The 12,717-nt window shown below is 43.4% G+C and overlaps 1 protein-coding gene across 2 annotated transcripts in view; it reads right to left on the reverse strand.

Annotated features, from left to right (window-relative positions):
• Positions 1-10,551: 10,551 nt before the first annotated feature.
• The window catches only part of CALCR (calcitonin receptor), a 160,436-nt gene continuing 158,270 nt past the window's right edge, over positions 10,552-12,717 (reverse strand). For both annotated transcript variants that reach the window (XM_028750736.2, XM_028750737.2), the window contains exon 13: positions 10,552-11,580. In XM_028750736.2, coding sequence (XP_028606569.1) covers positions 11,359-11,580 — 222 coding nt within the window. In that variant the 3' untranslated portion in view covers positions 10,552-11,358. The remainder of the gene's footprint in view (positions 11,581-12,717) is intronic.

Consider the following 12,717-nt stretch of genomic DNA (forward strand, 5'->3'; position numbering starts at 1 on the left):
AGGGTGGGGGTGAGGTCCACAGGTTCTGCATCATTGGTTCATGCAATAGGAAGTTTATGTTTAAAATGTATATATTTTTTCTTGTTCTGCCATTGGAAGCTACTTTACCAACAAAGCAGCCCCTCAATTTTTTTTGAATAAGTAAATATATATATATGAGGCAGAACAATTGACAAAACTTCAATATTTGGTAGTTGGCATTCTGACTTTAAAAGTTGCAGAAGTATTCTCTTGATCAAAACCAACTGAGATTTGCTTCATCCCCTCTGAGCAGTTAAGTAAGTTAAAAATTCTTGGTCCCTTCAAAATGCCATGCAAAAATGAAATTAGTAATGATTTGTCTGTTATTGCCATTCCAACCTTGAGAAATTTATTTATTTAGGGAACGAATATTTGCTAGAGTATGCAGTTCTGCAATATTGCTTGCTTCTTTCTGGCTGATTATTACACAGAATTTCTCCCACAAACAATAGGCGGTATATGTTGCTTCTACTTCTCATTTCACTTAATAGATTTTGACGGTAAAAGGGTGGATGCATTTTAACATTGTGAAGCTTCATAAAAATTTCTGTGTGCTCTGAATTCAGCTCTTGTGGGGCAACTCAGAAAGGCGGGTTGCTTGCTGTATTTTGGTGAGACAGCCAGCAATGTGTTGGGTGGAGTTAGGTGCAGGATTGATACTGGACTAGGAAGGCTGTCCATATTCTTCTCTGCTACACTGTTTAAGACCTTGACCTGAGTCCAGGCCAAGTGCAAAGATGCAGATGCTGTTGACACAGGATGCTGGTAACACCATCCATTTCTGTTTGGTGCCCTAGCCTAGGAGGAGACTACTGAGACTGTAATGACATTGCCAGAGAGCCCAGTCTCCAGAGATGGAGTGCACTAGGACAGATGACTCCAGGCCACTTACAGCAATATTGAAATCATTATTGTTACAGCACAGAGAATAAACTTTTTGGGTCATCTGCTTGAGGATTAGATATTGGACCTGGACCAGAGGATGAGCTGTGTTTTGCAATTTTAGAAGCTATGTGACTTGGCTGCTCAGCTTTTTTGCTTTTTTTCACATGGTCTGTGGTATTTTGTGTAGTGACTTTGCAGTTGTTTTTATTGATTAGTTTAGTGATGATCTATTGTAATCGCTGGGAGTGATTTTCTGTTAAATTCTGATCTGTTGATAGTTTGAGAATTAATTTTGTCATTTAATATTCTATTTGAATTGGATTACTGAATATTACTTTAATTGGCTCAAGTTGTTTATGTTGATTGTCAAATTTTCCATTATGACTTGTTTTGTGTTGGATCGGATTGTTATAGGATGTGCATTCTTTTGTTGTATATTTTGCCATTTCTGTGGCTTGTAGACAGCCTTCTGTTTACAATGCAGAAAGGCGGTATACAAATTATAAATGCAGATGAAAAGAAACATACTACAAAGGCGCAATGCAACTATTTCTATACCTTGTTCTGAGGTGTGGTTTTTTTTAACCATGGCTCTATTTTTCTCTACTATGTACCCACAATCATTGTGGATGGAGGATTTGACCTGGCATGTGTGACAGAGACCTGGTTGGAGGAAGCAGATGGGCCTGTCCTTGCCGCTGCTTGCCCACCAGGTTTCTCTTACGCACAGCAACCCAGGTCATGTGGGCGGGGAGGGGGGGTTGCAGTGATTTTTAGGAAGTCACTAGCTTGCACCAGGCGTCCTACTGGGAAGATCCAGTTCTCTGAGTGCATGTTCTGGAAGTTGGGCAATAGGGGCAGTACAGGATTCCTTTTGGTGTACCGACCTCCCCGCTGCACCAAGGATTCCCTGTCCGAGCTGCTTTAGGTCGTGGCAGATTTTCTCCTGGAGACATCTAGTTTGGTTGTCCTAGGGGATTTTAACATCCATGTCGACACGACCTTACAAGGGGCTGCTCGGGACATCGTGGAAAGCATGGCCTCCACGGGGCTGTCCCTGAATAAGTTTCGCCCAACTCATAGTCATGGACATGCCTTAGATCTGGTATTCACCTCTAGTGACGTGGGTGATCTGACACTAAGTAAAAGTGAAACAAAAGAAGTGCCATGATCAGATCACTTCCTGGTGCAACTGGACTTCTCCGCAACCCTTCCCCTCTGCAGGGAGGTGGGACCAATTCGGATGGTCCGTCCCCGCCACTTAATGGATCCAAATGGTTTCCAGAGAGTGGTAGGGGATGCCTTATCCCATGTTGATGGCCTTTCAGCTGATTCCCTGGTGGCCCGCTGGAATGCGGAGCTAACCAGGGCTATCGACTGTCTGGCTCCGAAGCGCCCTCTCCGATTGCATGGAGCCCGGACAGCCCCGTGGTTTTCTTCGAAGCTGAGGGCGATGAAACAATCGCTGAGACAGCTAGAGCGTCGGTGGCAGAAAACTCACTCCGAATCTGACCGGACACAGGTTAGAGCTCAACGTCGAGCCTACCAAGTGGCGATAGCGACGGCGAAGAAGACTTTCTTCACCGCCTCTATTGCATGTGCAGAAAATAGTAGCAGGAGACTCTTTCAGGTGGTTCGCAATTTAACGGAACCACCTTTAGCACCGGGGCCTTGTAAAGACCCCAAGATCTCCTGCAACGATTTTGCAAAGTTTTTTGCAGATAAAATCACTCATATTCGGAAGGAGCTAGACACCACCGTGGGAGCAAGGCTGGGGCGGGAGAGTGCTAGAGCTCTGTCTGGTCAAGTTGCATGGAATCAATTTCAATCCGTTACCCCCGAGGATGTGGACAGGCTGCTTGAACACGTGAAACCAACCACCTGTCTCCTTGATCCTTGCCCATCCTGGCTGATAAAAGCAAGCCGGGAAGGGCTGGGCGATGGGCTCTGCGAGGTGGTGAATGCTTCCCTCTGTGAGGGAACACTCCCAGATCCGCTGAAAGAGGCGGTCGTTAAACCACTTCTTAAAAAACCATCTTTAGACCCGGCCAGTATGGCCAACTATCGCCCAGTCTCAAATCTTCGATTCTTGGGCAAGGTGATTGAGCGCGTGGTTGCTGAACAACTCCAGGCACGCCTGGAGGATGCGGACCATTTGGATCCCTTCCAATCGGGGTTCAGGCCTCATCATGGGACTGAAACTGCCTTGGTCACGCTGGTTGATGATCTCCGGCGAGCTAGGGACAAAGGTGAGAGTTGTTTCCTAGTTCTGCTGGATCTCTCAGCGGCCTTTGATACAATCGACCATAACATCCTTCTGGACCGTCTAGAGGGGCTGGGAGCTGGGGGCACTGTCATGCAGTGGTTTCGCTCCTTCCTCCTGGGCTGTGTTCAGAAAGTGGTGGTGGGGGATGAGTGGTCAGACCCCTGGGCCCTCACTTGTGGGGTGCCTCAGGGTTCTGTCCTCTCCCCCATGCTTTTTAACATCTATATGAAGCCGCTGGGAGAGATCATCAGGGGGTTTGGACTGGGTGTCCATCAATATGCAGATGATACCCAGCTCTACCTCTCTTTTAAATCAGAACCAGTGAAGGCAGTGAAGGTCCTGTGTGAGTGCCTGGAGGCGGTTGGAGGATGGATGGCGGCTAATGGATTGAAGTTGAATCCTGACAAGACAGAAGTACTGTTTTTGGGAGACAGGGGGCGGGCTCGTGTGGAGGACTCCCTGGTCCTGAATAGGGTAACTGTGCCCCTGAAGGACCAGGTGCGCAGCCTGGGAGTCATTTTGGACTCACAGCTGTCCATGGAGGCGCAGGTCAATTCTGTATCCAGGGCAGCTGTGTACCAACTCCACCTGGTATGCAGGCTGAGACCCTACCTGCCCGCGGACTGTCTCGCCAGAGTGGTGCATGCTCTAGTTATCTCCCGCTTGGACTACTGCAATGCACTCTACGTGGGGCTACCTTTGAAGGTGACTCGGAAACTACAACTAATCCAGAATGCGGCAGCTAGACTGGTGACTGGGGGCGGCCGCCGAGACCACATAACACCAGTCTTGAAAGACCTACATTGGCTCCCAGTACGTTTCCGAGCACAATTCAAAGTGCTGGTGTTGACCTTTAAAGCCCTAAACGGCCTCGGCCCAGTATACCTGAAGGAGCGTCTCCACCCCCATCGTTCTGCCCGGACGCTGAGGTCCAGCGCCGAGGGCCTTCTGGTGGTTCCCTCATTGCGAGAAGCAAAGCTACAGGGAACCAGGCAGAGGGCCTTCTGGGTAGTGGCGCCCGCCCTGTGGAACGCCCTCCCATCAGATGTCAAAGCGATAAATAACTACCTGACATTCAGAAGACATCTTAAGGCAGCCCTGTTCAGGGAAGTTTTTAATCTGTGATATTTTACTGTATCTTTGGTTTCTATGGAAGCCGCCCAGAGTGGCTGGGGAAACCCAGCCAGATGGGCGGGGTACAAATAATAAAAAATTATTATTATTATTATTATAAAAGCTATTCAAATAGATGCTGATTAAACAGCCTACAAAGTTTGCTATCAGTTATGTTTGTTTTGGTATTGCAAGCGGGTATATTTTGATGGAATCCCAGCAACCTGGTTTGTTGAGACATAGCAAAAACATTTCAGCCTCCTTGAGATGGTGGGGTTGGAAGTGGGGATGAGTATGCTAGCTCCACCCCCTTGTTGCCATTCTGTTTACCCTCCCTGAGTTGGAGGCCAACCTTGCAAGGTGGGGATCTTGCTGTGCTTTGAGAGGCTCCCTGACCATTTCAAAACCTTGGTTCCAATAGGAGAAGATGGTGTGTTCACAGCTAGCAGAGGGCAGTAGTCCTCCTCTTTAAAGTGTTGGCTGTTTCTCCTGAAATGTGTGTGTGTGTGTGTGTGTGTGTCGGTGGCATAACACAAGATGGCTGTAACAGCGGGCTTCTTATAGCACAAAATGGAGGAGCAGCATGGTTGACTTTGTGACCTCATGACTTCATGATTATCAGAAGCACCTGATTAGTCAGACTAGGGACTAGATGGAGCCTTGGCCTTATCTCTCTACAGGGCTTTTCTTACAGGACACTTCATTTTGTTAGTGGGCTAGTGATGGAGGTTCTCTAGCCATCCAAGACATTTTGCTGAAAAACAAGATGGTGCCCTTCAAACTGGATGTCAGCACTGGTGATAGGAAGGAGTCCTTCACAACACTTGAAGGCTCACTCAGGGAATGTAGGGCAGGCAGTGTGGCACACAACTCTTCCCTCCAAAATCTTGTTGCCACTCTCAGCTCTGGCACCTGGCACCTGAGGCACCTGCCTTAGTATGTCTGATGGATTAGTTCAATTACATAATTTGAATACGCTGCTAATGCAATGGAGTAGCAAATTTAACTGTCAGCAATTAACATTTCCCATTGTACAAAACCACCAACATTTTGACAGGATAAAAGTAGAGCAGTTAATTAATAAGAATAAAAAACCCCTGGTTGATATAAACAAAAGGAACATTATTATAATTAATTTTAACAGACTGAATGTCAGCTTCTCAAGCTCAGTAACCTTGGAAATTTATTGTTTTATGCAGTGCAGATGTATTTTATCAGCCTGCTCAATACTAAGGTTATAAAATCATTTGCTCTTGCAATATTGACATGATGTACAACTAACTCAGAGTCCAGAGACACCCAATTAACATCTATATCCATTTTGTGTGAATACATATTTCATTATGCTCTTGGTTTATGAATGACTGTAGAATATGCCCAATGTATCTTTTTTGCTTAACAGGTGATCATTGCAGAAATGTTATACAGGGACTCAAAAAATGAAAGAAAAAAGGAATGCATTTTTTATTCTGTTTATTTGTCTCACCAACAATGCCCACCCTTTCCATTGCATTTTATGCATTAGACAACTTTGTATTTGGTAGCTATTTTTGAAAAAAAATACAATAAAAAGCCTGAAAAAGATGATTTTATAAACTTCTACCATGCCACCTCTTCCTCACCTTTTCTCAAAAATAGACGTTCCAAATGTTGCAACCTTTCCCCACAGAAGAGTTGCAGTATAGGATACAGCTGTACTTTCGATTTTCAGTCCCCATATTTCAGGCTCTTTGCCACAGGATTGGCCAATAAAAGGAGGAACGAATATGGGAGACAGAATGTATTTATGGGATTCCCCTTTTCAGCAATATCCCCACATTGTACACAATGGCTTGGACTCTAAGATAAATAAACTTAAGGAAACATATGGAAAGAGTTGACCCCCATTTCCCCACACCTGCAAAAGTCTCACAACAGAATCAGGGGACATTCTTCCTGAACAACATAGGATGGGGTGGGGACAGGAAACTCTTCTTCTGTGAACTTCGTCTTGCATCCTAAGTCTGATTTAAGGCAAATCTTCCATCCCACTGTTAGGGCTCCGAATAGTGTGTTGTTGAGGTAGGGGGATAAGGGAGAGACCCAGCAGAGGGCACCAGTAATTTATAAGGTTGGGTGCTGCCCACAAGGCAGGAGTTGGAGAAGAGTCAGGGCAGTCTGAGAAGGAGGAAGGTGCGCAGGAAGTGGTGGAAGAAGCAGCTGTTCTGGTGACAGACGGGTCAATAGATTCCCCACCTTCCTCGACCATGCAGGCAACTTCCACGCAGGAGATGTCTCAGGTTGTGAGTGTGCAACCCATTAGTACAGGCTTCCTCAGACTTGGCCCTCCAGATGTTTTTGGCCCACAGCTCCCATAATCCCTAGCTAGCAGGACCAGTGGACAGGGATGGTGGGAATTGTAGTCTCAAAACATCTGGAGGGCCGAGTTTGAGGAAGCCTGCATTATTATATAAGCAGGTAGAGGAGCGAGCTCTCACTGTTGCTGCAATTGCATTGCGGGGCACAGATGTGAGGGACAACTGCCTAGTGGCTGGAATGTGTGTGTGTGCGCGTGCACACAGAAGGAATTGTTGTAAGTGCTTTTGTCAATAAAGACTTAACTATCAGGCAAATGCCTTTCTTAGCTGGGGTGAGCTAGGGCACCCACACATTGTCCAGAAGGGACTCTGATCTGTGTGTATTTGTGTTTGCAGGTGACTGCAAAGAAAGGAAGGGACGGAATACTTTCATTTTCTAAACTTCCTTATGTTTGCTTATCTTACAATATAAGCCATTGTGTATTTGTGCACTATGGTGCAAAGCTTAGTTCGACAGCATTTAAATGAGCACTCCAGTTATACAAGAGTTCAGATCCTACTGGTGTCCATGACTGAACTATTGAGATTTGGTGTTCCAACAGTGCAAACCTGACCAACCTCTTTGGTGTAGGTCTATTGTCCTTCCCAACTGAGTTTATTTTGCACATTCTCAGTGTTATTACCGTTAACTTTACGACCTGGGGTCCCAGGGCACCCTAATGCAATATGATACATTGATAATGAAGAACATATTATGTAAGCATGAGGTATTTCATCTTACTGTATAGTCTACAAGACTGCACCCAGCATTAAAGGTTTATAAGATGAAGAGTTTTGGCGATGGTAACCTTCAGAAGTAGCTTTTGATATAGAACAGATCTATTGTACAAAAAATAATAATAATAATCTTCAGAAGTATCTTTCGTAATATGAACAAAGTTCAATGAGTAGAATGAGCTGATGAATCACAAAGCTGAACATTGTTCCATACAAAAACATGGCAATATAATAAATTCCCAATGATATAATACACTGTGTGAATAATTCCGTACAGATACCGTATGTTACAAGTTTCAGGACTTTTATGCGTTATGTACATTTCTGTTTCAATAGCCCATTTTTTTGCACTAAGAAAAGTTATATAACTACTGTACCGATATGCTAAATCTCAATAAGGATAAAAGGGATGAGAAGTATAACATTCCCAGTAAAGGTGATCTGAATTTTTAAACTGTTTCTCGGTTTTGTTCACTACAGCCTAGCAAAGTTAGGAATAAAGTTTAAGAAAATGATCTTGTTGGTAAAAAACAAACAAAAAAACCCACTTCCTATTATTTGATGCAGCTCAAGCAAATCTGGTCCCATTCTGTGATGTATGATGTAATTATGCATTTAATGAATCTGACAGGCTATATTTTCTTCACCAAGCCAGCCACTAAATTGAATTTCAACCTCAGTGACTTGAATCTTTGTAGATCTGATGTTTTCTGGTCACCAGTATCTCAATCTAACAATTCTAGTGCCAAGGCAAGAATGAATTTTAAAAATGCAAGCATATAGTTTATTATATACTTTGCATGCACAACTGGTTGATAATTTACTGGAGAGAAACTATGACATCAGATGGAACATACTTTATGGCCACGATCCAACCAAAGTTACACATTTTAAAATCTCACTGATTTCTATGGAAGGAGACTTAGACTGCAATCTTATACACATTTACCTAGGGGTAAGTCCTATTGAACATAGAGGAGTTGACATTACCAATCATATATAGATTGCATTGTTATGGATATACCTAAATGACTTCTGTTGAAATAAATGGGATTTCAATAACATTGGTTGGATTATCTGGTTTCTTTTACCTCAAAGCCTCTGCAGAATCTCCCTTTTCTTCTTTCTTCAAAGAAAAGGTGTAGTCTAACAAATTGCACACATTCAGCTGTTCAGGACACAGTCTGCATAGGGTTGTGACTACAAATTTACAATATGCAGAAATGTTTCTGTGAATTTTTGTTCAAGTCGGTTCATCATGGCCTGGTATTGTTCACTGCAGTTCTATTCACTGCAGATCACAGAAATGAGACAACTTATAAATACCCTCCTATCACTTGATTAACATTTGGCAATCTAATGCCTGCCAGTACACTTTGTACTGCGCATGTTAAATGAGATTGTGTGGGAGGGCTGTGCAAAATGTTCCACATGGGCCGGAGGAGCATCAACTCCCATCCTGTGTGTAGAAGCTTATGGCCAATGGTTAGGGGTGATGGGAGTTGTAGTCCAAAACATTTAGAGGGCCTCAGGTTGTAGAGTCATAGAATTGTAGCGTTGGAAGGGCTCCTAAGGGTCCTCTAGTCCAGTGTTTCCCAACCTTGTGCCTCCAGCTGTTTTTGGCCTACAATTCCCATCATCCCTTGCCACTGGTCTTGCTAGTCAGGGATGATGGGAGTTGTAGGCCAAAAACATCTGGAGGCACAAGGTTGGGAAACACTGCAGTCTAGTCCAACCTCCTGCAGTGCAGGAGGAGAGGCTGACTTAGAGCCACAAAACAGCTTTAGAACCCTCAAAACACTTCCTTGTGAATAGAATTTACCTTTAAAGTTGCCTGAGAGATTTGGGCCATTTGCTGAATACTGAAAAATAATCAGTAATACTCTCTCATCAAACACTCGGGAGCAATACAACTACCTTGTGTTCTCTTTAGGACAGTGAGTGTAATGTTAGGCTTAAGTAGATCAAACAATGTTAAAATGCCAAGGCTAATGGGTGGGATTAGCCAGCTTTTCTGGCTGGTCCCTGGGACCCTTCCCAGAACATGCCCCTTCTCCAGGCTGGACCCCTGTTTTTTGCTCTCCTCATAAGAGAGTTGCTTCAAATTGTGAGGGGAATTGTGATGGTGTTGGCTATCATGGGGAACAACACATGTTCCCGCCTACCTTGCCTAACCCTCCAAAGACTGCATAATGGAACTGCTTCCTGAAGAACTCTGGGGAGAGTTTTCTTGCTATTGGGTTTGAGTAATTTAATACAGTCATATCTCGGGTTGAATATGCTTCAGGTTGAGCGCTTTCGGGTTGCGCTCCGCGGTGACCCGGAAATAACGGAATGCGTTACTTCTGGGTTTTGCCACTCGCGCATGCGCAGATGCTCAAAATGACGTCACGCGCATGCACGGAAGTGGTGAATCGCGACACGCAGACGCGCAGTCACGGGTTGCATTTGCTTCAGGATGTGAACAGGGCTCCGGAACGGATCCCGTTTGCATCCTGAGGTACCACTGTAATGTGTTTGGGGAGAGGAGCAGTTACTAGGTACTAAGGTCATCAGCTTCGGGACTACTTTTGGATGTGAAGGTGGGTATTCTTATCTGACCTTGCTAATCACTTAAATGTTGGTATATGCTAAATCAAGTGTTAATATAATAATATTATTTATTTTATGGATCCAGTTATCTCAATAATTCAGATTTTGGCTTTTTATCGGAAGTGCTTTGAACATGAATGTATAACTAAATTTACTGGGACTGAAATGCTTTTGACTGGCTTGAATGGGTCCTTTAACCGTAATAATGCCTCTTGCTTGTCTGATGCTGGAGGGAGAGATGGGATGTGGGTGTAGAAACCTCTGACTTTTGCATGTCCACAGGAAAAGAAATGCAGAATTGGACAACCCACTAAATTCTTCTCCCTCCAATATGGTTCTTTCATTTGAGTGTGTGTGTGTGTGTGTGTGTGTGTGTGTGTTTTTAGAAGCCACATTGAACTGCCATGTGCAATGAGGTATGAATGGGGTCCAAAAGTTTAAGGCCCTAGTGGACAACCCCCTCTATGTATTCCTTATCCTTAAGAGTTATGACTTCATTAGCAAAATAAATGATGAATATTTAGAAGCAACTGTAAAATTGTAAGTATTTAGAAGCTCAGAAGTATCAATTTTAAAAAGGAAAAAAAACTAATTTTGAAGTACATTTCACAGTTTATTTGTAGAGAAAAATTGTTCCCTATATCTGCTGGACTGAAAAATATGGCTGACAATTTCCCAATAAATGATTAATATCAAGCAACCAGTATATGGAATGCTGAACAAAGTCTTTTGGGTCCACTCATTATACTCTGACAGAACCGTCTGTTTCTTAGGCAATGTAGTCTTTTTGAATGCTTGTGGCACAATAAATATTTTACCTTCATTTCTGACTGTGCTTGATGTCAGAATAATACTGCATGAAATCCTCTTGAGACAGTGAGGATTTAAATATAATGGAATGATTCCTATTGTTTTGCTCTAAACGCAAAAAATCTTTAAGATTTTTTTACTTAAATTCAAAGAACAAACTCTTTCCAGGATGCTGAGAAATAGTTCATGTTTATGGTTCCAAGGTTGAGTGTAAAAAGAAAGTATCTAATGTAATAGCTGTTAACCATCTCCTATACGCTTTCAGCTCAGCTTGGAGAACAAAGATCCATGTATAGAAACAATGGCATCTCCCAGGTTGTCATGGGACAGCTAATGGATGGTTGTTGTTTTTATGAGTGCATCCCTCATTTCATATGGTCAAGTTCTGAAACTAGTGAAATTCCATGCTTCTCACTGGCTAGCTCTAGCCTTGGACCTATTGGCCTTTAAGAGTACTAGAGCCATCTGCCACATCTGTTTCTTTAGACTCAAGCTGTTGCCATCTGTTGCTTGTATATGCACCTGACTGTGCACACTTTTGCAGTCGCCTTGAAGTCTCCTCCTCCTTGTACAAATAGGAAGTCCTTCATTCGTAAGCTAAGCAGACGTCTCTCCAGATTTTAATGCAACAAGTTCAGAGTCTTCTATATACTTTCCATTAAACTGTTCACTGTTGGAGTCGTGGTGGTATGGATAAATTGGAACCTCCGTGATGGAAGTGGCTGTGTAGGAGGTAGATCGCGTAGAACAATGTTCTCGCCGTCTTTGACCCCACTGGGTCTTATACTGCATCCATTGCCTCTTCAAAGCTCCTTGGACCTGCAGATATAAGACAATAGAGTTTAGGCTAGTGCAATAGAAGATAAGGGGGTAATCTGAATTGATTCTAACACAGTGGCTGATAAATCTTGCCTTCCCTCTAAAAAACCAGCTGGCATGGTGGCTACTTTCATTGGGGGTATAACTGCAAAAGGTGATGGTGAAATTAGGTGAGATCCAAAGAACTGGCATGCCAGTGCAGTCCTAACGCTCCTGTTAGTCCAGGGACCCTCCAGAATGCTGTGGGAAGGGGTACTGGGAACGGCAGAAGTTGACAACCCACTTTATGTGTGAGCAGAAATGCCTCCCATTCATGCATGGGGCTTTCTGGATCCAGTCCATTGTATATATTCCATACAGTATTCCATATACTCACAGTGTATGCTTTAAAAAAAGGATTAAATGAGCCTGCTTAGCTTTTCATAAATGGGGATCTTGCTGCTGAAGATCAGGTCTGGCATCAGCTTTTGGCTTTCATGGGCAGAGGCCCTGCACTCTTGAGTTCTTTGGATGTGCACTGAGGCTGCTACAGGTAGACTTGAGTGCTATGTTTTTATGGTCATCACCATCCCCCCCCCCTTACAATGTACTGGCTGTTGGTCCAGTCAATTGTGGAGAACATAAAATGGCATTGACAAGAATGTGGTCTCACAAGAGGTTTGCTATTCCTTAGTTAAATAAGTTTTGACAGTATGAACCTTTTCTGAAGTTCCTTTTGCCCAAGGCTCCCTCAAAAAAAGAATTTAATATTAATTTTCATGATGCAACCATGAAGCTAGAATCTTTCTTTTTCTTAAAAAGAAAACAATTTATTTTAAAATGAGATCCAGCAAAAGGTTTGAAGGCTGCAATCCTATGCAGATCTGCCTGGATGTAAGCCCCACCAAACACAATGGGGCTTACTTCTGAGCAAAGAATGTAAATAATGTGGATGCAGAGCAAATGGTTTTCCCAGATTAAGCTGCTAAAGTCCAGAAAAGAACAAGAGGTAGCCAACCATGTTGCTGGTTATCAACAAAGGCCACAATGCAAAAGGAGACATATGCATAAGGATTGTTTTGGTCCAGTCAGGAAGTAAAAAAGTAAAAAGAAAGTTATGTTTTGAAAATTAAACTGAACAGAAATTTTAAAGCATTG

This window comes from Podarcis muralis, chromosome 12, assembly GCF_964188315.1.
Source record: "Podarcis muralis chromosome 12, rPodMur119.hap1.1, whole genome shotgun sequence".
Lineage (NCBI taxonomy): Eukaryota > Metazoa > Chordata > Lepidosauria > Squamata > Lacertidae > Podarcis > Podarcis muralis.